This window comes from Drosophila obscura, unplaced genomic scaffold, assembly GCF_018151105.1.
Source record: "Drosophila obscura isolate BZ-5 IFL unplaced genomic scaffold, ASM1815110v1 contig_179, whole genome shotgun sequence".
Classification (NCBI taxonomy): Eukaryota; Metazoa; Arthropoda; class Insecta; order Diptera; family Drosophilidae; genus Drosophila; species Drosophila obscura.
The window spans coordinates 8,119,146-8,140,798 of record NW_024542766.1 but is presented as its reverse complement, the minus strand read 5'-3'; the positions used below and the strand labels follow the sequence as shown (position 1 = coordinate 8,140,798).

At 50.8% G+C, this 21,653-nt stretch overlaps 4 protein-coding genes across 6 annotated transcripts in view; 2 read left to right on the top strand and 2 right to left on the bottom strand.

The window, feature by feature from the left end:
• LOC111076497 overlaps positions 1-13,158 on the top strand; it is a 37,935-nt gene extending 24,777 nt beyond the window's left edge. For 2 of the 3 annotated variants that reach the window (XM_041592477.1, XM_041592479.1), the window contains 10 exons: positions 756-2,186; positions 2,260-2,462; positions 2,537-4,027; positions 4,096-9,417; positions 9,488-9,863; positions 9,951-10,076; positions 10,236-10,331; positions 10,745-12,132; positions 12,193-12,303; positions 12,379-13,158. In XM_041592477.1, coding sequence (XP_041448411.1) covers positions 756-2,186; positions 2,260-2,462; positions 2,537-4,027; positions 4,096-9,417; positions 9,488-9,863; positions 9,951-10,076; positions 10,236-10,331; positions 10,745-12,132; positions 12,193-12,303; positions 12,379-12,410 — 10,576 coding nt within the window. In that variant the 3' untranslated portion in view covers positions 12,411-13,158. The remainder of the gene's footprint in view (positions 1-755; positions 2,187-2,259; positions 2,463-2,536; positions 4,028-4,095; positions 9,418-9,487; positions 9,864-9,950; positions 10,077-10,235; positions 10,332-10,744; positions 12,133-12,192; positions 12,304-12,378) is intronic. The other variant, XM_041592478.1, reaches the window with a different exon arrangement.
• Positions 13,159-13,501: 343 nt separating this feature from the next.
• Positions 13,502-14,536, bottom strand: LOC111076480 (zinc finger protein swm-like). Its single transcript, XM_022370296.2, has 2 exons — positions 13,763-14,536; positions 13,502-13,703 (listed from the first exon to the last, which is right to left on the bottom strand). The coding sequence occupies exons 1-2, from the start codon at positions 13,777-13,779 to the stop codon at positions 13,529-13,531; spliced, it is 192 nt and encodes a 63-aa protein (XP_022225988.1). The 5' UTR covers positions 13,780-14,536; the 3' UTR covers positions 13,502-13,528.
• Positions 14,537-16,945: 2,409 nt separating this feature from the next.
• LOC111076492 (DNA repair and recombination protein RAD54-like) lies at positions 16,946-20,176 on the top strand. Its single transcript, XM_022370308.2, has 6 exons — positions 16,946-17,045; positions 17,108-18,413; positions 18,468-18,621; positions 18,688-19,096; positions 19,157-19,320; positions 19,385-20,176. Exons 1-6 carry the CDS (start codon positions 17,043-17,045, stop codon positions 19,701-19,703), a joined length of 2,355 nt encoding a protein of 784 aa, XP_022226000.2. The 5' UTR covers positions 16,946-17,042; the 3' UTR covers positions 19,704-20,176.
• LOC111082021 (protein ABHD13) lies at positions 19,681-21,633 on the bottom strand. Its single transcript, XM_022378198.2, has 5 exons — positions 21,346-21,633; positions 21,033-21,274; positions 20,627-20,968; positions 20,414-20,559; positions 19,681-20,348 (listed from the first exon to the last, which is right to left on the bottom strand). The coding sequence occupies exons 1-5, from the start codon at positions 21,482-21,484 to the stop codon at positions 20,222-20,224; spliced, it is 996 nt and encodes a 331-aa protein (XP_022233890.2). The 5' UTR covers positions 21,485-21,633; the 3' UTR covers positions 19,681-20,221.
• Positions 21,634-21,653: the final 20 nt, after the last annotated feature.

The window sequence follows — 21,653 nt, the reverse complement described above, 5'->3', positions numbered from 1 at the left end:
ATACACTTGGCTCTAGCTCTTATAGTCTCTGAGATCTATTCGCCCATCGAGACGGACAGACAGACAGACATGGCCATATCGACTCTGCTATTGATGCTGATCAGGAATAAATATACTTTATGGGTCGGAAACGTGTCCCTCTCTGCGTTACACACATCCACTTTTAGCCCAAAAATATAATGTACCCCTTTAACTCTTCGAGTACGGGTATTAATAAATATGGTGTCGCCTTTGTAGTTTACACTTTTGTGTGTGGCATGCTGTACGGTGGGGAGGGGGCAATAGTTGTTGCTACAGGGGGTGGGAGGGAAACATCCACTCTCAAGGGAGTGTCTCATGTATAATTTTCTGTATATGGATTTTTTGGCATATATGCCACAGCTGCAAGATATTGCCAAAGACAGCCAGGGCCCACGCGTCGTATGCGTAATGTGTGCAATGGCTTGAGGGAAAAACTTGTTTTTTCTTTCGTTTCTTTTCCACACTGAAATAATGGCAGAACTCCAAATTATGTGGAAATCAAAAGAGAGCTTAGCGATTGGAAATGAAAGTTTTTGATTTTCTTGTGCCTGATTCTCCCTCCACTGATCCCCGGAATACTCGCACTTAGTCGTAAAATTGAGGTAGAAACATAGAAAAAAAGAAAGTAAAGCGCAGCTGCATAATAATTGAAAACGGAAGCCACCGTTGGCCAAGAGCTATTCGTGTGTAAGCGTCTATATCCTTTCTCTTCTCTTCTCTGTGTTCCATTGCAGATATGGCGCCGAGCTGGTGGCCATCGATAGCTATGCGGAGAACAACGATACCCTGTCCATCGCGCGGGCCAGCGATCCCAATCAAAGGGCCTCGGACAAGTACTGGCTGGGCCTGGCCTCCCTCGATGATTTGAGAACAAACACTCTGGAGTCTGCTTCGGGGGCCCTGATCTCCCAGTACTCGGGTTTCTGGTCGCTACATCAGCCCAGTGCCGATTCAGGTGAATGTGTGGCCGCTGGTTTTGCTGGCAAATCGCAGAGCTGGGATTTGGGCACCTGCGAGTCGCTGCTTCCCTTCATGTGCCGCTCGCCTGCGTGTCCCCAGGGAGCCCTGCATTGCGCGAACGGCAAGTGCATCAATCAGGCCTTCAAGTGCGACGGCAGCGATGACTGCGGCGATGGAACGGATGAGTTGGACTGTCCAGCACAGTGCCACTTCCACATGCAGTCCGGTGGAGATGTGATCGAGACGCCCAACTATCCGCACAAGTACGCAGCTCTGAGCAAGTGCAAGTGGACGCTGGAGGGGCCGCTGGGCAGCAACATCATCCTGCAGTTCCAGGACTTTGAGACGGAGAAGACCTTTGACACCGTTCAGATTTTGGTGGGTGGACGCACCGAGGACAAGTCCGTGTCGCTGGCCACGCTCAGTGGCAAACAGGATCTGACCACGCAGCCATTTGTGTCCGCCTCGAACTTTATGATTGTGAAATTCACTACCGATGGCAGTGTGGAGCGTAAGGGTTTCCGCGCCACCTGGAAGACGGAGGCCAAGAACTGTGGCGGCACCCTAAAGGCCACCCTCCAGCGCCAGATCCTGACGAGCCCCAACTACCCGAAGCAATACCCTGGCGGCCTGGAGTGTCTGTATGTGATCAAGGCCCAGCCCGGGCGCATCATCTCCATTGAAGTGGACGACTTGGATGTGGCCGAGGGACGGGACTATCTGCTGATACGCGACGGCGACACACCCATGAGCCGCACCATTGCCAAGCTGACGGGCAAGACGGTCCAGAACGAGCGCGTAATCATCTCCACGGGCAATGCTCTGTATCTCTACTTCAAGTCCAGCTTGGGGGAGGCAGGCAAGGGCTTCAGCTTGCGTTACATTCAGGGCTGCAAGGCCACCATATCGGCAAGGAACGGCACCGTTACCTCGCCCGCCTTCAGCCTGGCCGACTACCCTAAGAATCAGGAGTGCTTCTTCACCATCCGCAACAGTGCTCGGGCACCGCTGTCCCTGAAATTTGACAAGTTCACGGTCCACAAGAGCGACAATGTGCAGGTGTTTGATGGCTCCTCAACCTCTGGTCTGCGTCTGCATTCGGGCAACGGCTTTACGGGCACAGCGGCACCCAAGCTGACTTTGACAGCGTCGTCTGGCGAGATGCTCATCAAATTTACATCGGATGCATTGCACAATGCTGCAGGGTAAGCTCCTTAAATTTAAGCTTAAACATTTACTGAATTTTCAGACTAATCTTTGGTGTTTCCTCTTTGCTAGATGGTCGGCTACCTTCTCGGCAGATTGCCCCGAGCTGCAGCCGGGCATTGGGGCCTTGGCCTCCAGTCGCGATACCGCCTTCGGTACGCTGGTCAGCTTTACATGTCCCATTGGACAGGAGTTTGCCACCGGCAAGACGCGTCTGGTTACTGAATGTTTGCGCGGTGGCAACTGGAGTGTCTCCTACATACCAAAGTGTCAGGGTGAGTCCACCAACAACCCCAGATATGGGACTCTCTAAATGGTTTGCTAATGAATGCTTTATTCGCCGCTATAGAGGTCTACTGCGGTCCTGTGCCACAAATCGACAACGGCTTCTCCATTGGCTCCTCGAATGTGACTTATCGCGGCATTGCCATGTACCAGTGCTATGCGGGCTTTGCCTTTGCGTCCAGTGCACCCATTGAGAAGATATCCTGCCTGCCCGACGGCCGCTGGGAGCGTCAGCCCCATTGCATGGCCTCGCAGTGTGCTCCGCTCACAGAAGTGGCCCATGCCAATGTGACGCTGCTGAACGGAGGCGGACGCAGCTACGGCACCATTGTCCAGTACGAATGCGAGCCAGGCTACGAGAGGAATGGCCATCCGGTGCTGACGTGCATGTCGAATGGCACCTGGAGCGGGGACGTGCCCAAGTGCACGCGCAAGCGTTGCCACGAGTTCCCAGAGATCGAAAACGGCTTTGTGGTGGATGCTTCGCGCGGCTATTTGTACGGCGATGAGGCCAGGGTGCAGTGCTACAAGGGCTACAAGCTGATTGGCAGCAACATAATGCGCTGCAGCGAGGCACAGCGCTTTGAGCAGCCCCCCACCTGCGAGGACATCAACGAGTGCAGCTCCTCGCAGTGCGATCTGACCACCACCGAGTGCCTGAACACGAATGGCTCCTTCCACTGCCAGTGCCGCAGCGGATTCACAGCCACCACGGAGTGCCGTCCAGTGGCCGATTTGGGTCTCGGGAATGGCGGCATACCCGATGACAGCATCAGCACTTCGATCAGCGAGTCGGGCTACAGCAAGACCCAGTTGAGACTGAACACGATGGGCTGGTGCGGTGGCTCCTCGGAGCCGGGCGCCAATTGGATACTGATTGACCTCAAGGCACCCACCATTCTGCGGGGATTCCGCACCATGTCCGTGCAGCGGCCCGATGGCAATGTGGCCTTCAGCTCGGCCGTTCGTCTGCAGTACACCAACGATCTGACGGATGTGTTCAAGGACTATGCCAATCCCGATGGCACTGCCGTGGAGTTCAGGATCCTGGAGCCAACTCTGTCGATACTGAATCTCCCGCTGCCCATCGAGGCGCGCTATATACGCTTCCGGATCCAGGACTATGTGGGTGCACCGTGTCTGCGCATGGAACTGATGGGCTGCACGCGCCTCGACTGCGTGGACATCAACGAGTGCAGCAAGAATAACGGCGGCTGCGACCAGAAGTGCATCAATTCCCCCGGCGGCTATGCCTGCGGCTGCAACACGGGCTACCAGCTGTACACCTCGAATGGCACGGCCGGATATCACATTGAACGCTCGGAATCGGGCGAACGGGACGGCGATTCCTATCAGCGGAACAAGACCTGTGTGCCTCTCATGTGTCCCGCACTGGAGGCCCCCGAAAACGGTCAGCTGCTGAGCGAACGGACGGAGTATCACTTTGGCGATGTGGTGCGTTTCCAGTGTCATTTTGGATACATCATGAGCGGCAGCTCGGCGGCCCTGTGCCTGTCCAGCGGTCAGTGGAATGCCAGTGTGCCCGAGTGCAATTGTAAGTCCCTGAGGATTACAGAAGGAGATCTTTGCCTTTTATTTGTAATTGAATTTCTTTGTTTTCAGACGCCAAATGCGTCTCCCTGCCCGATGACAAGCTGGAGGGTCTGACAGTGGCCCGTCCTGATCCAGAGTCTGTGCTGGTGCCCTTCCGCGACAATGTGACCATTGCGTGTGGCTCGGCGGGACGTCAGTTGCGGGCCACCGCCTCCTCGGGCTTCAGGCAGTGCGTGTACGATCCGAAGCCTGGTCTACCCGACTACTGGCTGTCGGGCATGCAGCCCTCTTGCCCGCGCGTCGACTGCTATACGCCCATGCCCACACCCGGAGCCGAGTACGGACAGTTTGTGGACACACGCTTCCAGAGCAGCTTCTTCTTTGGCTGCCAGAACACCTTCAAGCTGGCCGGACAGACGGGCCGTCACGACAATGTCGTTCGCTGCGGTGCCGAGGGCATCTGGGACTTTGGCGATCTCCGTTGCGAGGGACCCGTGTGCGAGGATCCAGGCAGACCGGCCGATGGTCGCCAGATTTCACGCAGCTACGAGCAGTCCTCCGAGGTTTACTTTGGCTGCAATCGTCCCGGCTACATCCTGATCAATCCGCGACCCATCACCTGCATACGCGAGCCAGAGTGCAAGGTGATCAAACCGCTGGGATTGAGCTCTGGCCGGATACCCGACACGGCCATCAATGCCACGTCGGAGCGCCCGAACTACGAGGCGAAGAACATACGCCTGAACTCTGCCACCGGATGGTGCGGCAAGCAGGAGGCCTTCACGTACGTGAGCGTTGACCTGGGACAGATCTATCGCGTCAAGGCCATCCTAGTGAAGGGTGTCGTGACCAACGACATTGTGGGACGCCCCACGGAGATCCGGTTCTTCTACAAGCAGTCCGAGAGCGAGAACTATGTGGTGTACTTCCCCAACTTTAATCTAACGATGCGCGACCCGGGCAACTACGGAGAGCTGGCCATGATCACGCTGCCCAAGTACGTGCAGGCGCGCTTTGTGATCCTTGGCATTGTCAGCTACATGGACAATGCGTGCCTGAAGTTCGAGCTGATGGGCTGCGAGGAGCCAAAGAATGAGCCTCTGTTGGGCTACGACTACGGATACTCCCCCTGTGTGGACAACGAGCCGCCCATCTTCCAGAACTGCCCCCAACAACCGATTGTCGTGCGTCGCGATGAGAATGGCGGTGTGCTGCCCGTGAACTTCACCGAGCCCACGGCCGTGGATAACTCCGGCTCGATAGCCAGGCTGGAGATCAAGCCGCAGAACTTCCGCTCGCCCAGCTACATCTTCAAGGACACGGTGGTCAAGTATGTGGCCTTCGATTACGATGGCAATGTGGCCATCTGCGAGATCAACATCACGGTGCCCGATGTGACTCCCCCACTGCTGCAGTGCCCCCAGAGCTATGTCATCGAGCTGGTGGACCGTCAGGACAGCTACAATGTGAACTTCAATGACACGCGCAAGCGCATCAAGGTCTCGGATGAGACTGGCGAGGTGCGTCTGCAGTTTGCGCCGGAGCGGGCTGTCATCAAGATAGGAAACTTCGAGAATGTGACGGTGACGGCCACGGATAAGTACAACAATCGGGCCAGCTGCCACTTCCAGGTCTCGGTGCAGGCCTCGCCCTGCGTCGACTGGGAGCTACAGCCGCCGGCCAACGGAGCCATCAATTGCTTGCCCGGGGATCGGGGACTCGAGTGCATAGCCACCTGCAAGCCTGGCTTCCGGTTCACCGACGGCGAGCCACTGAAGACCTTCTCGTGCGAGACCTCACGCCTGTGGCGTCCCACCTCGGTGGTGCCTGACTGCGTGTCGGAGAACACCGAGCAGGCAGCCTACCATGTGACGGCGACCATCACCTACCGCGCCAACGGAGCCGTGGCCCAGTCGTGTCTCGGCCAGTACCAGGATGTGCTCTCGCAGCATTACTCCGGCCTGAATGCCCTGCTCTCGCAGCGCTGTTCGGCGGTGAATGTGAACATGAATGTGACGTTCATCAAGTCGGTGCCCATGCTGCTGGAGGAGAATGTGGTCAAGATGGACTTCATACTCTCCATCCTGCCGGCTGTGCGCCAGCCGCAGCTGTACGACCTGTGCGGCTCCACCCTCAACCTGATCTTTGACCTGAGTGTGCCCTATGCCAGTGCGGTGATCGATTCCCTGCTGAACATCTCGAACATTGGCAATCAGTGTCCGCCCCTGCGTGCCCTCAAGTCGCAGATCTCGCGCGGGTTCAACTGCAACGTGGGAGAGGTCCTGAATATGGACACCAGCGACGTGCCGCGCTGTCTGCACTGCCCGGCGGGCACGTACGTGTCTGAGGGCCAGAACAGCTGCACCTACTGCCCGAGGGGCTACTATCAGAATCGCGATCGCCAGGGCACGTGTCTGCGCTGTCCTGCCGGCACCTACACCAAGGAGGAGGGCTCCAAGTCGCTGAACGATTGCATACCCGTCTGTGGATTTGGCACCTACTCGCCCACTGGCCTGGTGCCGTGTCTGGAGTGCCCGCGCAACTCCTTCACCGCCGAACCCCCAACGGGTGGCTTCAAGGACTGCCAGGCGTGTCCGGCACAGAGCTTCACGTACCAGCCAGCCGCCTCGAACAGGGATCTGTGCCGCGCCAAGTGTGCGGCCGGCACCTACTCGGCCACGGGTCTGGCGCCATGCTCGCCCTGTCCCCTGCATCACTACCAGAGCGCTCCGGGATCGCAGAGCTGCAACGAGTGTCCCAGCAACATGAGAACGGACACCGCCGGCTCCAAGGGCCGGGAGCAGTGCAAGCCCGTCGTCTGTGGAGAGGGAGCCTGCCAGCACGGAGGACTGTGTGTGCCCATGGGCCATGACATTCAGTGCTTCTGTCCGGCGGGCTTCTCGGGACGTCGCTGCGAACAGGACATTGATGAGTGCGCCTCGCAGCCCTGCTTCAATGGCGGCCAGTGCAAGGATCTGCCGCAGGGCTACCGCTGCGAGTGCCCCGCCGGCTATTCGGGCATCAACTGCCAGGAGGAGGCCAGCGATTGCGGCAACGACACTTGTCCCGCCCGTGCCATGTGCAAGAACGAGCCCGGCTTCAAGAACGTCACCTGCCTGTGCCGCAGCGGCTACACGGGCGACCAGTGCGACGTCACCATCGACCCCTGCACGGCCAACGGCAATCCGTGCGGCAACGGAGCCAGCTGCCAGGCGCTGCAGCAGGGACGCTACAAGTGCGAGTGCCTGCCGGGCTGGGAGGGACTCCACTGCGAGCAGAACATCAACGACTGTGCGGAGAATCCCTGCCTGCTGGGCGCCAACTGCACGGATCTGGTCAACGATTTCCAGTGCGCCTGTCCGCCCGGCTTCACGGGCAAACGGTGCGAGCAGAAAATCGATCTGTGCCTCTCGGAGCCCTGCAAACACGGCACCTGCGTGGACCGACTGTTCGACCACGAGTGCGTCTGCCATCCCGGCTGGACGGGTGACGCCTGCGAGGTGAACATCGACGACTGCGAGAACCGACCCTGCGCCAACGACGGCATCTGCGTGGACCTCGTCGATGGCTACAGCTGCAACTGCGAACCGGGATACACGGGCAAGAACTGCCAGCACACGATCGATGACTGCGCCTCGAATCCCTGCCAGCATGGAGCCACCTGTGTGGATCAGATCGATGGGTTTACGTGCAAGTGCCGGCCCGGCTACGTTGGCCTCAGCTGTGAGGCGGAGATCGATGAGTGCCTCAGCGATCCGTGCAATCCCGTGGGCACCGAGCGCTGCCTGGATCTGGACAACAAGTACGAGTGCGTCTGCCGCGATGGCTTCAAGGGCATCCTCTGCGAGACGGACATCGATGACTGCGAGGCGCAGCCCTGCCTCAACAACGGCATCTGTCGCGATCGCGTCGGTGGCTTCGAGTGCGGCTGCGAGCCCGGCTGGAGCGGCAGGCGCTGTGAGCAGCAGGTGACCACCTGCAGCCTGCAGGCTCCGTGCCAGAACGACGCCAGCTGCATTGATCTGTTCCAGGACTACTTCTGTGTGTGCCCCAGCGGCACTGATGGCAAGAACTGCGAGACGGCACCCGAACGCTGCATCGGCGATCCGTGCATGCACGGCGGCAAGTGCCAGGACTTTGGCTCCGGCCTCAACTGCAGCTGCCCGGCGGATTACGCCGGCATCGGCTGCCAGTACGAGTACGATGCGTGCGAGGAGCATGTCTGCCAGAATGGAGCCACCTGTGTGGACAACGGGGCCGGCTACAGCTGCCAGTGCCCCGCTGGCTTCGCGGGCCGCAACTGCGAGCAGGACATTGCCGACTGCAAGGACAACTCGTGTCCGCCCGGTGCCAACTGTGTGGACTTGACCAACGGCTTCTACTGCCAGTGCCCCTTCAACATGACCGGCGACGACTGCCGCAAGGCCATCCAAGTGGACTACGATCTGTACTTCAGCGATCCCTCGCGCTCCACGGCCGCCCAGGTGGTGCCCTTCGCCACGGGCGAGGCCAACAGCTTGACGGTGGCCATGTGGGTGCAATTCGCCCAGAAGGACGATCCCGGCATCTTCTTTTCGCTGTACGGAGTGGAGTCCGCACGCCTGACCCAACGCCGTCGTCTCCTGCTGCAGGCCCACTCCAGTGGAGTGCAGGTGTCGCTGTTTGAGGACCAATCCGATGCCTTCCTGAGCTTCGGCGAATACACCTCCGTCAACGATGGCCAATGGCATCATGTGGCTGTTGTCTGGGATGGCGTCAGCGGACAGCTGCAGCTCATCACCGAAGGATTGATTGCCAGCAAGATGGAGTACGGTGCGGGTGGCAGCCTCCCTGGCTATCTCTGGTCGGTGCTGGGTCGCCCACAACCCTATGGCGGCGTCAGCCATGAGCTCGCTTACTCGGATGCCGGCTTCCAGGGCACCGTGACCAAGACCCAGGTGTGGGCCCGTGCCCTAGACATCACCTCGGAGATCCAGAAGCAAGTGCGCGACTGTCGCTCGGAGCCCGTGCTCTATCCCGGTCTCATTCTCAATTGGGCTGGCTATGAGGTCACCTCCGGCGGTGTCGAGCGCAATGTGCCCTCGCTGTGCGGACAACGCAAGTGTCCTGTGGGCTATACCGGTGCCAATTGCCAGCAGCTGGTTGTGGACAAGGAGCCGCCAGTCGTCGAGCACTGCCCTGGGGATCTGTGGGTCATAGCCAAGAACGGTTCGGCCGTTGTCACCTGGGATGAGCCGCACTTTAGCGACAATATTGGAGTGACGAAGATCTACGAACGCAACGGACACCGCTCGGGCACGACTCTCCTCTGGGGCACTTATGATATCACCTACATAGCCTCAGATGCGGCTGGCAATACGGCCTCCTGCAGCTTCAAGGTTTCGTTGTTGAGTGAGTATCTAAAGAAACAGATTTCGATTCGGAAACTATTTATTTACATATACAAATTTTGCGCTTGCAGCTGACTTCTGTCCGGCCCTGGCTGATCCCGTGGGTGGCTCGCAGGTCTGCAAGGACTGGGGCGCTGGCGGACAGTTCAAGGTGTGTGAGATTGCCTGCAACACGGGCCTACGCTTCTCCGAGCAGGTGCCCGAATTCTACACATGCGGAGCCGAGGGCTTCTGGCGTCCCACGCGCGAACCCTCGATGCCCCTCGTCTACCCATCCTGCTCGCCCTCGAAGCCCGCACAGCGTGTGTTCCGCATCAAGATGCTCTTCCCCTCGGATGTGCTGTGCAACAAGGCGGGACAGGCGGTGCTGCGGCAAAAGGTGACAAACTCTGTGAATGGATTGAACAGGGACTGGAACTTCTGCTCGTATGCCATTGAGGGAACGAGGTTTGTGGTTGGGCTAGCAGCAAGCTTTGATCTGTAATTAATCTTTCTATTTCTACTTTTATTTTTATTTATTTGTGGTGTGGACAGGGAGTGCAAGGACATTCAGATCGATGTCAAGTGCGATCATTATAGAGGGGCGCAGAACAATCGCGTGCGTCGCCAGGCCAAGGATGGTGGGGTCTATGTGATGGAGGCGGAACTGCCAGTGGTCAAGTAAGTAGAGAGCCCCAGAGAAGGGAAGAAGAGCCTGTAGAAACAACTAGCATGTCGTGTCGTGTCGTGTCGTGTCTTGTCTTGTATATTATGTTTTGTGTGTTATATGTTATATGTTTTATGTATTGTATGTTCCGTTAACCCACCAAAAATTTACAGCGAGGATAATGACGATCTGGCACTGACGGGTCGCCAGGGACGCCAACAAACTGGCGGTGATACATACACCCTGGAGATAGCCTTCCCGGCTGTAAAGTATGTCCATGTCCATAGCATTCATTTGTTTTGCCGTTCATGCACCCCGATATATGTATCTGCCCAGCACCAATCCACCAAAACCAAACCAAAACCAAGCCAATCGCCATGCAAAACCACTTTCTAATGCTTTAGCTAACACCATAATCACATGTCTATGCGTGCTAACCCCCCTAATTAAATGCAGTTTTCTCTTTGTCTATTTAAAGGATACACGATAAATATTACTTGCTTAATAATATGTCAGTAGACATCTGAAGGGATCTTATCCCATAGATACCTCAAATCAAGTGATATTTATCGCCTAAAATTGAGCTAGAAACTGCTAAAATCCACCATTAACATTTATTTTATATCAAAATCTGAAGATATGAAACCATAACTAACTTTGGATTTTTTTGCCGATTCTTTAGCGATCCTGTGGTCCATACATCGACGGGCGAACGGTCCAGTGTCAAGCAGCTGTTGGAGAAGCTCATCCTCGAGGACGATCAGTTTGCCGTGCAGGAGATACTGCCCAACACAGTGCCCGATCCGGCTTCCCTGGAGCTGGGCTCGGAGTACGCCTGCCCCGTGGGTCAGGTGGTGATGATACCCGACTGTGTGCCCTGTGCCATTGGCACCTACTACGACAGCGCCAACAAGACGTGTATTGCCTGTGCCCGCGGCACCTACCAGTCCGAGGCGGGCCAGCAGCAGTGCAGCAAGTGTCCGGTGATTGCTGGACGTCCCGGTGTAACGGCCGGACCTGGAGCCCGGTCGGCGGCCGACTGCAAGGAACGCTGTCCGGCTGGAAAGTACTTTGACGCGGAGACGGGTCTGTGCCGCTCCTGCGGCCATGGATTCTATCAGTCGAACGAGGGAGCCTTTGGATGCGATCTGTGCGGCCTGGGACAGACCACACGCTCGACGGAGGCCACCTCGCGCAAGGAGTGCCGCGACGAGTGCAGCTCTGGCCAGCAGCTGGGAGCCGATGGTCGCTGCGAGCCCTGCCCACGCGGAACCTACCGCCTTCAGGGCGTACAGCCCTCGTGCGCCGCCTGTCCATTGGGACGCACCACGCCGAAGGTGGGTGCCAGCTCCGTGGAGGAGTGCACCCTGCCTGTTTGCTCGCCCGGCACCTATCTGAATGCCACCCTCAACATGTGCATTGAGTGCAGGAAGGGCTTCTATCAGTCCGAGTCGCAGCAGACCGCCTGCATACAGTGCCCGCCCAACCACAGCACCAAGATCAGCGGCGCCACCTCCAAGAGTGAGTGCACCAATCCCTGCGAGCACATAGCCGAGGGCAAACCGCACTGCGATGCGAATGCCTACTGCATCATGGTGCCAGAGACCTCGGACTTCAAGTGCGAATGCAAGCCTGGCTTCAATGGCACGGGCATGGCCTGCACGGATGTGTGCGACGGCTTCTGCGAGAACTCTGGCGCCTGTGTCAAGGATCTAAAGGGTACACCCTCTTGCCGTTGCGTCGGCTCCTTCACGGGACCCCATTGCGCCGAGCGCTCAGAGTTTGCGTACATTGCCGGCGGCATTGCCGGTGCGGTGATCTTCATCATCATCATTGTGCTGCTCATTTGGATGATTTGTGTGCGCTCGACCAAGCGCCGCGATCCCAAGAAGATGCTCACACCCGCCATCGATCAGACGGGTTCGCAGGTGAACTTCTACTACGGCGCCCACACTCCCTATGCGGAATCCATAGCGCCCTCGCACCACAGCACCTATGCGCACTACTACGACGACGAGGAGGATGGCTGGGAGATGCCCAATTTCTACAACGAAACGTACATGAAGGATGGTAAGCGATAAAAGTGTTTGATCTTGATTTATTTGCTTAATTAATATTGATTCTGTGTAGGTCTGCATGGTGGCAAGATGAGCACATTGGCCAGGTCGAATGCCTCGCTCTATGGAACTAAAGAAGACTTATACGATCGACTGAAACGTCATGCCTACACGGGCAAGAAGGGTATGTAGGGGCTGTACTTATGTGCGCTTTGGTCCTTTAGATATTTATTGTATTCTCTTGTGTTCTTTATTGCAGAAAAGAGTGATAGTGATAGCGAAGTGCAGTAAACAATAAACAACGAATGCAAGAAGCTGCTTTAATGTAAAATGTGGTCATAAAAAATACAACAAAAACCAACAACAAACACACACACACTTAGATCAAGGGAATGTTCCAACACTGCCCCCCGAAATACTCATTGGAGGAGAGCCTTGCATTGAATCACCGTAATTGCTGTTAAAAATCATCTAATCTATCGTTTCCGAATGTCCAAATGTCAGCCAATGCAGCAATTACGTGGCTTAATGCCAGGCTTTAAGAGAGAAGCTGCTCGAAACGAAACAAAGCAAAGAGAAATCTGAAATCTTGACTAAGTAAACAACTCCAATATGTGCTCTTTAGGTATGCAAACTAAATGCTAAATGAAATTAAGTCGAACTTATATGCATAATATACATAATATAATAATGAAATTATATTGTTTTAATCTTAAGTATTATTTACCTATACCACAACTCGAATCGAAATCATCTTTGCTTGACAGACAAGCTACCAAACTGCAATACATACTATATACTTTAAACTATACATATATTATATACTATATTTAAATATAGATTCTTCCAACCAATATAGATTGTGTGTCCAAACTTGTTGAACCGATTCCGCGAGTACTGTAACAAGCAAATCAAATATAGTCGTTATTTTGTAATTTAATAAAAACAAAAATCAACTTAATTATTATGTATGTATGTATGTATGACAATTAATTTTATGAATTCTCGTGTATAAAATAAAAAACATCAAAACAAATGAAACTAATTTGTTGCCAGTGCATTTGTTTTTATTTTAAAAAGTATCACCGAAAAGTATCGATTTCGGTTCAAGCGGCCAAAAATTGTAGAACCCACACACAAGCACAGTATGTGAGCACACATGGCACACACACATTTACGTAACCTGGAAACGAAACTCAAAACGGTTTCGGAAAATAAAAATTCATAAATATTTTGTCGTGTCTGTGTACACACACGCACTTGCAATTCTCGGCTTGCTTTCGCATCTCGTCATCTCGGCAGACTTTTAATAAAATATGCAACACAGCCAGGTGTCCACTATATATGTACATATATGCAAATATCCATGAAATGTTGTTGACCGGTCTCCGGGAAAATTACATTTATTTTTAATATTTCTTGGTGGCAATGGTATGGAAAAGATGCTCCACAAAGCTCGCCGTCTGCGCTTGTATGAACACATACATCTTGTGGATCATGATATCCTTGATATCCTCATCTGATTTGTGTTTATTGAGCAGCACAATGACATAGCGTGCCAAAGCCGACGAATCCGCATCGGATCTGTAATAAAAGTATGCGTTAATTTGTGAAAATTACATGTAACAGTAGTAGTAACTTACAATGGCTCCAGCTCCATGGTCAGCCATTTCTTGCCGGTGTACGTCAGAATGTAGGCACCCGCAATGCGTAAGTTAATTGTAATCCGCAGCTGAATATTTACGAGGATCCTGTTCTATTTTACAATTACGAAGTTTGTGGCGCCCACTTTCTGCAGTTCCATTTAGCTATCGTATATCTATAATTTACAATTCTACAATATCTTGGCGCCATCTGGAGTAATTCAAAACCTCCAATGCAGCGCTGCGATACATTGCCGCGAATATTTCAAATTAAAAATTTATGTCGAGAAAAATACAGTGAGCGCCTTAACCAGGACAAATTGATCAGCGAAAACTAATTAAATCAAAATTTATAAAAATAAAGAAAATATTTAAAGAGTTTGTATTTTTTGATTTCACATTCTCGAGGGACATGCAAAGATATGTTTTAATAGAAATATATTTTGTATGTGTGTGTGTTTGTTGCGCAACTATTTGCCACCTTATGCCTTTTGCCACCTTCTGTTCGTCTCAAAAACAGGACAAACTTACAAAATAAAAGCGGAAAAAATGATGAAAATATTTTAAAAAGGACAGAAAAAACAGGACATTTTTTTTATATAGATAGGGCATTTTAAGTTATAGAAGCGGGTTTGATCCTTTTCCTCCTTCATATGAGGAATTGGTACCTTTTTTTATTAAGTTATTTTTCGGTCGGTTTTTATAGTTCTGCCAACATTCACCGTTGCAGCGTAATAAAAACAAAGTAAAGGAAAATTTTAACAATTGACACAGATTTCCTGTCTCCTTGAAACTATATTAAACTATATTATATAATCAATTCAATACCATAAAATGGCAGAAAATTACCATAAAATATCAGAATGGGACAGAAAAATAAAATATCACAGTTTAATCCATAGCCAATGATCCGTGAAGGATGTAAATCGTATTTAAAGATCTGCAGGGTCCAAAGAATTAAACATTTACATAAAAATCGCCCGAACATGAAGCTGGAACTGATACTGTTGGTCTTCCTCGGATTACTGTCGCTTAGCCAAGAAATAATGTCAATAGTAATCGTAGGACCCAAAACAGTTCAACGCGATGTGGGCATTTCCGCCAAATAGTCAATCAGGACCGAAAAATAAAATGTTCATAACCATCGTATTTTTTATATATGTATACTTATAGAGAAATGTAAAAATTTGCATATTACAATGGTTCCATAGCATATCTCAGTTGTTTTCATGAGGGAACTTGCCTGAAAACTATCTACTTTTAAAGGCATTTTTAATTATTTCATATGCAAAACATATATTATGTTTGAACTCTCTCCGCCAAAACTCTTTATTGAAATCTATTAAAGGAGAAAAATGCAAAGAGACCGAAAAAAGTTCAATTAACAAAGACTTTATTTTGCTTCTTATCTATGCTCTAATCATACTTTCGCGACCGAAAACATATTTTTATTGTAATTACTTCGCATTGAATGCGATCAGATGGCTGAAACTACATGTGTATTAAGTAAGATTGGCGAAACTAATTTATATAAAAACGAGAAGGAACGTGTGAGTCGCTTCTGGGGACGCGACTCTACTTATACCCGTACTCAGTCAGTATATACATTTTTCAGCTTACATTTTTTAGAATTTTTATACCCGCACTCAAAAAGAGTTAAGGGGTATATTAGATTGTTGGTAAAAGTGGATGTGTGTTACGCAGAGAAGGAAACGTTTTCGACCCCATAAAGTATATATACTCTTGATCAGCATCAATAGCCTAGTCGATATAGCCATGGCTGTCTGTCCGTCTGTCTGTCTGTCTCGATGAGCGCCTAGATCTCAGAGACTAAAAGAGCTATGGTAACCAAATTTGGTTTTCTAGACTCATGTGATATTACACTGCTACAAGTGTATTTCAAAATTTCGCCCCGCCGCCTTCCACCCCAAGTTCGTCTCCAGCAGTGTCATAATGGCATCAGGGGATCACAAAAATGTCGTATGATAATAATACAATCAGTTTCAAGTATTTTATTTCATGATTTTATGTATGTTTTCACCTTTTTGCACAACCATTCATTTTAGCGCCAAAATTTGATTTTTTAAGTACAAGTTTTTGTTGTTCTTAGAGGTGATAGTTGCGCTGATAGGCAGAAAAGTGCAAAAATGTGCAGTTAAGCGCAAAAGCAATCGAATATATCGAATAGACGCACATGAATCAGAGACCGACGCAACTTTTTGCCACCACTAGGGCCCTATGCTTAGCCTATGTAAAAAAAACTGCGTCTCCGGCAAGACGCAAAGAAGCATGACGCAGTCCCAATGTAAACAGCCTATCAAATTACCCGCAAAGTCAGCCATTTATGTGCTCTCATTTTGCGTCCATCCATTTTCCACCGAGTTGGCATCATCTGCTATCTGGTCATACTAATTTTCTGCAAACGGGCGCCGGTTATTGTTTAATTTTAATTTCAGCAATGGCCGATGATGACGATCCTCTACCTCCATGGGACGAGCGCTCATGGAACAAAGACCTACCTGTTATGTTTAGAAGATGGGTAGAAGTTCAGGGCCATGCAAGCTCTTCAAGCTCTTCTTCCAGCGATGTAAGTAATTACTATCAACATATATTTTATATATTCATTTATTTATATTTTTTAGAGCGAACCAGAATTGCCGAAAAACTATGCTGAAAACTTCGTTATCATACTAGCTCCAGAATGCAGTGCACACCGCTGGTCACACACTGGCCGCTCCAAGAATATCAGGGGTGCCACAGAAATTCCATTCCGCTGTGCCACACACCGATTTTTCAGCGGAATCAAAATCGCTCACAATTTATCCAGCGATTTGATTAAATACACCCATAAAACACACCTAAAACGATTCTAATCTTACTTTCCCATAATTGGTGGTTAACCCTCATCCAAATAATTTAATATCATACATGTTAAGTTAATAAAATAAGCATTTTGCAAATCACTATTCAATCTGCTGCAGAGCGGAAAAATCGGTGTGTGGCACGGCGGAATGGAATTGAGGTGATTTTCCAGCGGAAGTGATTTCTGTGCACCCCTGAATATCTGTCTGGAAAAAAGCTAAAATAGCATCACTGGTGCAAATATATATGTACATAAATCTGTACATAAATCTGTACATATACACAATGAATTCATTTTGCTACATGGCAACTACACAGGTATGAAATTGTCACGGAGACACCTACACCTGACGTAAAAGTAATGTAAAATATCCAGCTGTTCTGTACAGTTCGCGCTGCAGCCTTTAAATCTCTGAAAATGGTAATTATGAATATGCGCATCAATCCAAATCAAATCCCTTTTTAACTCGGTTTCAAATGCAGCGTCGCAGCCTGGCTCCCAGCCAACTGGTGGGACAACGACCCGTGCCCCGGAATGATTTTACGCCACCACTGCTCAAGAAAAACAAACGTGCTTGCCAACAGGAGCTGGAACAGGATCGAATCCGCCAATCCGCCTTGCGAGATGCCACCAACACATCGGACATACCACTGCCCATACGTTTTACTGCCAATAGCGAGTATGAACAGGCGATTGCCAAAGTTCTAGCCAGGAAATTCCAAGTCCCCATTGACAACTATGTCCCGGACTACGGCGGGAATCGTTGTCTTGGCGTGCGTCGCATCATCGTGAGACGACCGCTGCACGATCCGCTGGCCTGCAATGCCTTAGTTCTGTACCATGCACCCAACTACACGGACAACGAGCGGATGTCGATGGAGCCTACATCAGTTCTGGTTCATGTTGTGGTGGATCCCATACTGAGCAACGTTCTGCGTCCCCATCAGCGCGAGGGCGTCCGCTTCATGTACGAGTGCGTGGAGGGGAAGCGGGGCAACTTCAATGGCTGCATAATGGCCGATGAAATGGGGCTGGGCAAGACCTTGCAGTGCGTGGCCCTGGTGTGGACCCTGCTAAAGCAAAGCGCCGACTGCAAGCCCACAATCAACAAGTGCATCATTGTCTCGCCCTCGTCGCTGGTGAAAAACTGGGAGAAGGAGTTCGCCAAATGGCTGCACGGCCGAATGCACTGCCTGGCCATGGAGGGAGGCTCCAAGGAGAACACCGTGCGTGTCCTCGAACAGTTCTCCATGAATGCCTCCTCGCGTCTCGGAACGCCCGTCCTGCTCATCAGCTACGAAACCTTCAGGATCTACGCAGAGATCCTCTGCAAGTACGAGGTGGGCATGGTCATCTGCGACGAGGGCCATCGGCTGAAGAACAGCGACAACCTGACCTACCAGGCCTTGATGGGCCTCAAGACAAAGCGACGCGTCCTGCTCTCTGGCACGCCCATACAGAACGATCTCACGGAGTACTTCAGTTTGGTAAACTTTGTAAATCCGGAGATGCTCGGCACGGCAGCGGACTTCAAGCGCAACTTTGAGAACTGCATTTTACGGGGCCAGAACGCCGACTCCACGGACAAGGAACGGGAACGGGCCATAGCGAAAACTCAGGAGCTGATCAAGCTGGTAGATCAGTGCATCATTCGGCGCACCAACCAAATACTCACCAAATACCTGCCCGTCAAGTTTGAGATGGTTATCTGTGCCAAACTGACCTCCATCCAGCTACAGCTCTATACGAATTTTCTCAAATCGGATAAAGTTCGTCGCAGCCTAGCGGGTAGGTGGCTCGCTCTGTAGCTGTTTCACTTTATTTCCCTCACTTTCCTTACAGATTGCAATGAGAAGGCTTCTCTCACGGCCTTGGCAGACATCACAACCCTCAAGAAACTGTGCAGCCACCCAGATCTCATCTGTGAAAAGATTGCAGCAGGGGAAAAGGGCTTTGAGAACTCGCAGAATATACTTCCCAGCAATTACAAGCCCAAGTATGATATTCCTGATGTATATATGGGGGCTAGCTAATGGCATATCCTTTCAATTTGCATTCACAGAGGTGATATCAACCCAGGGCTGAGTGGAAAATTCATGCTGCTAGACTTTATGCTGGCCGCCATACGAGTCCATGGCAACGATAAGGTCGTGCTCATTTCAAACTATACACAGACTCTGGATCTGTTTGAGCAACTGGCACGCAAGCGCAGTTACGGGTTTGTGCGCCTTGACGGCACAATGTCCATAAAGAAGCGATCGAAAGTTGTGGACAGATTCAATGACCCGGAGTCGGACTGTTTCCTCTTCATGTTGAGCAGCAAGGCGGGGGGCTGTGGATTGAATTTGATAGGAGCCAATCGCCTGTTCATGTTCGATCCGGACTGGAATCCGGCCAACGATGAGCAAGCCATGGCCAGAGTGTGGCGTGATGGCCAGAAGAAGCCCTGCTACATCTATCGTCTTGTGGCGGTAAGTTTCTGAAAGACTTACCTAAGAATAATAGCTGGATAATAGCATATGACATTCCAGAGCGGTTCCATTGAGGAGAAGATTCTGCAGAGGCAAACCCACAAGAAATCCCTGTCCAGCACGATCATTGACAACAACGAATCGGCCGAGAAGCATTTCACGCGCGACGATCTTAAGGATTTGTTTAGTTTTGATCCAAGCATTCTGTCCGACACGCACGACAAGTGAGTACAAGGAAACAAGGAATTATTGCTGCTGCTTAATGTCACGATCCATCCTTTTTTGCAGGCTCAAATGTAAGCGCTGTGTTGAGAATGTCCAAACGAAGCCGCCGCCGGATGACACGGACTGCACCTCGCATTTGTCCCAGTGGTACCATTGCTCCAATAATCGTGGCCTGCCAGACGACATACTCGCCCAAGCCTGGACGGACAGTAAATGCGTCTCCTTCGTGTTTCATCATCGATCTCAGACGCAAAAAATTGAAGCAAAGCTTTCGACGGAAACGCCAGTGGAGGGGGAGGTGGAGCCGGAGACCCAACGACGAAAGCGTTCAGCAACGCCCCTAAGCGATGACAGTGCTGATGAGGATTTTATTGGATTCTAGCGATTGTTTCACGTTTATTTGCTTCTGTCAATCAAACCTGCAATCTTCTCCTCGTTCTTAACAATTACCATAGAATAGTTTTAACATTAAAAATGTGGAACTGCCGCAAAATTCAAACGTGCTAGGGATTAACCATCTGCCATAACAATCAGTCGGGAAAGTGTGTGTTCTTTTGTTTAAATACTGATTCCATTACAATGCTACCCATTAAATGTAATTGTACATTTCGCGAGCATAGAATTTGGGAAAACTTAATTTTGTGTATATCTAGATGACAGACTGCTTGTATCGCGAAAACGAAACATTTCTGTAAGCAACCATCGCATCTCTAGCACGTTCTCACGTATTCAGCAAAAATTTAAACATAAATTAAAGCAAAGTTTAGATTAAAATCTTGTTATATAATAATATATATAGTATACTATATATATATAGATGTATGTATAAGTAATAAACCATTCGCAGTGCTAACACAGTCAATAGAACACGTTGTTTGTATTCCGAGTTGCCAAGGAGCCTTAAACATCAATGATTTTATGCTCCTGCCCCAGCTCGACCCAGACATTGCTCTTCTCAGGCGGTTTCTGCAGTGGCAATGGCACCTCTTGTAGCTCGGCCAAAAATTGGCCGATTGCTTGGTAGTACCTGGAATTGAAAGCAATGAAACGACTAAAAAAATGGAATTAAAGGGTAGTCTGCCCGCGCCATACCCATCCACTATCCAGGTGTCGTTGTGGGAACCGCCGGGGAACTCGAGCAGACGCTTCAGCTCACTGCCACATTTGGTATACAAGGCACGCATCATACGCGGTGGCACTAGGTTATCCGCAAGGCCCGATATGAACAGAAATGGATACTAAGGAGGGAATGACAATTGAGAAGGTGATGACCATTCTATAGCTAAAAAAAGGAAACGAACTTACCTTATTCTTATAGAGTAGATTTGGTATATACTTCACCGACGGATGCACCAGCTCCACAGCCATGTCGGGTATGCTGCTGAACGTGTTCTCCACAATGGCGCACATCAGCTTCTGGCCATAGACAGCATCAGCGGCCACATCGACGACGACGGCGCCGCCAAGAGAGCGCCCAAAGAGGATCAGTTGAGAGTGATCCAGATCATGGCGTGTGTGGAGATAGTCAATGGCAGACCGAGCATCGGTGACCAGGCCGCGTTCCGTGGGTACGCCAGTGGACAGGCCATAACCCCGATACTCTACCATCAGAATGTTGCAATGTAGATGGTGATAAATGCCCCAAACCTGAAGTAAGATAAGACTTACTGACATGAAAGGAAATACGATAGGTATGGGAGAATTGACTTGCATTTTGCATGCGATGTCCCATGTTCCCAGCATTGCCATGAAAGTAGAGCACAGTGGGAACGGACTTGCAGCGCTCCTCCGGTTGGCTTATCCAAAAGGCGTGCAACGTAACATCGTCGGGCGTGTTGATGCTGACTGTGATGTGCGGCAAGTTGTGCATGGTGGGAATGGGTATGTAAATGCGAGAGTTGGTGGGCAAATCCGGATGATACAGGAGCAGGTCTTGGGCGTAGTAGAATATCACTGCAACGAGACAATACACTTAGTGGATGACGTTCTCTGAACATTACTTACTTGTATATTTTTGTACGCACACAGGAGAATAGAAGCAATTAGTAAAAAAGTCATGTAACCCCCATAAAAGTAGTAAAAAATGAAGCATAACAATAACGCAGCAACTATCCCGACACCCACGCCTCGAGACTTGGGCAGAGCTATGCCCACTTCTTTCATATTGCGTTTTTGTCCAGCTACGCTACGCTACATAAACATGTCAAATTGTCTTGTCACATAAAACTTTTAACACGAAATTACTTAAACGATAAAGAAATTAGTTAATTTTTGTATGTGGCTAAGTCCAGCATGTCTGTTTAATTAAAGGGGGCTAAGTGGGCTAAGTTTC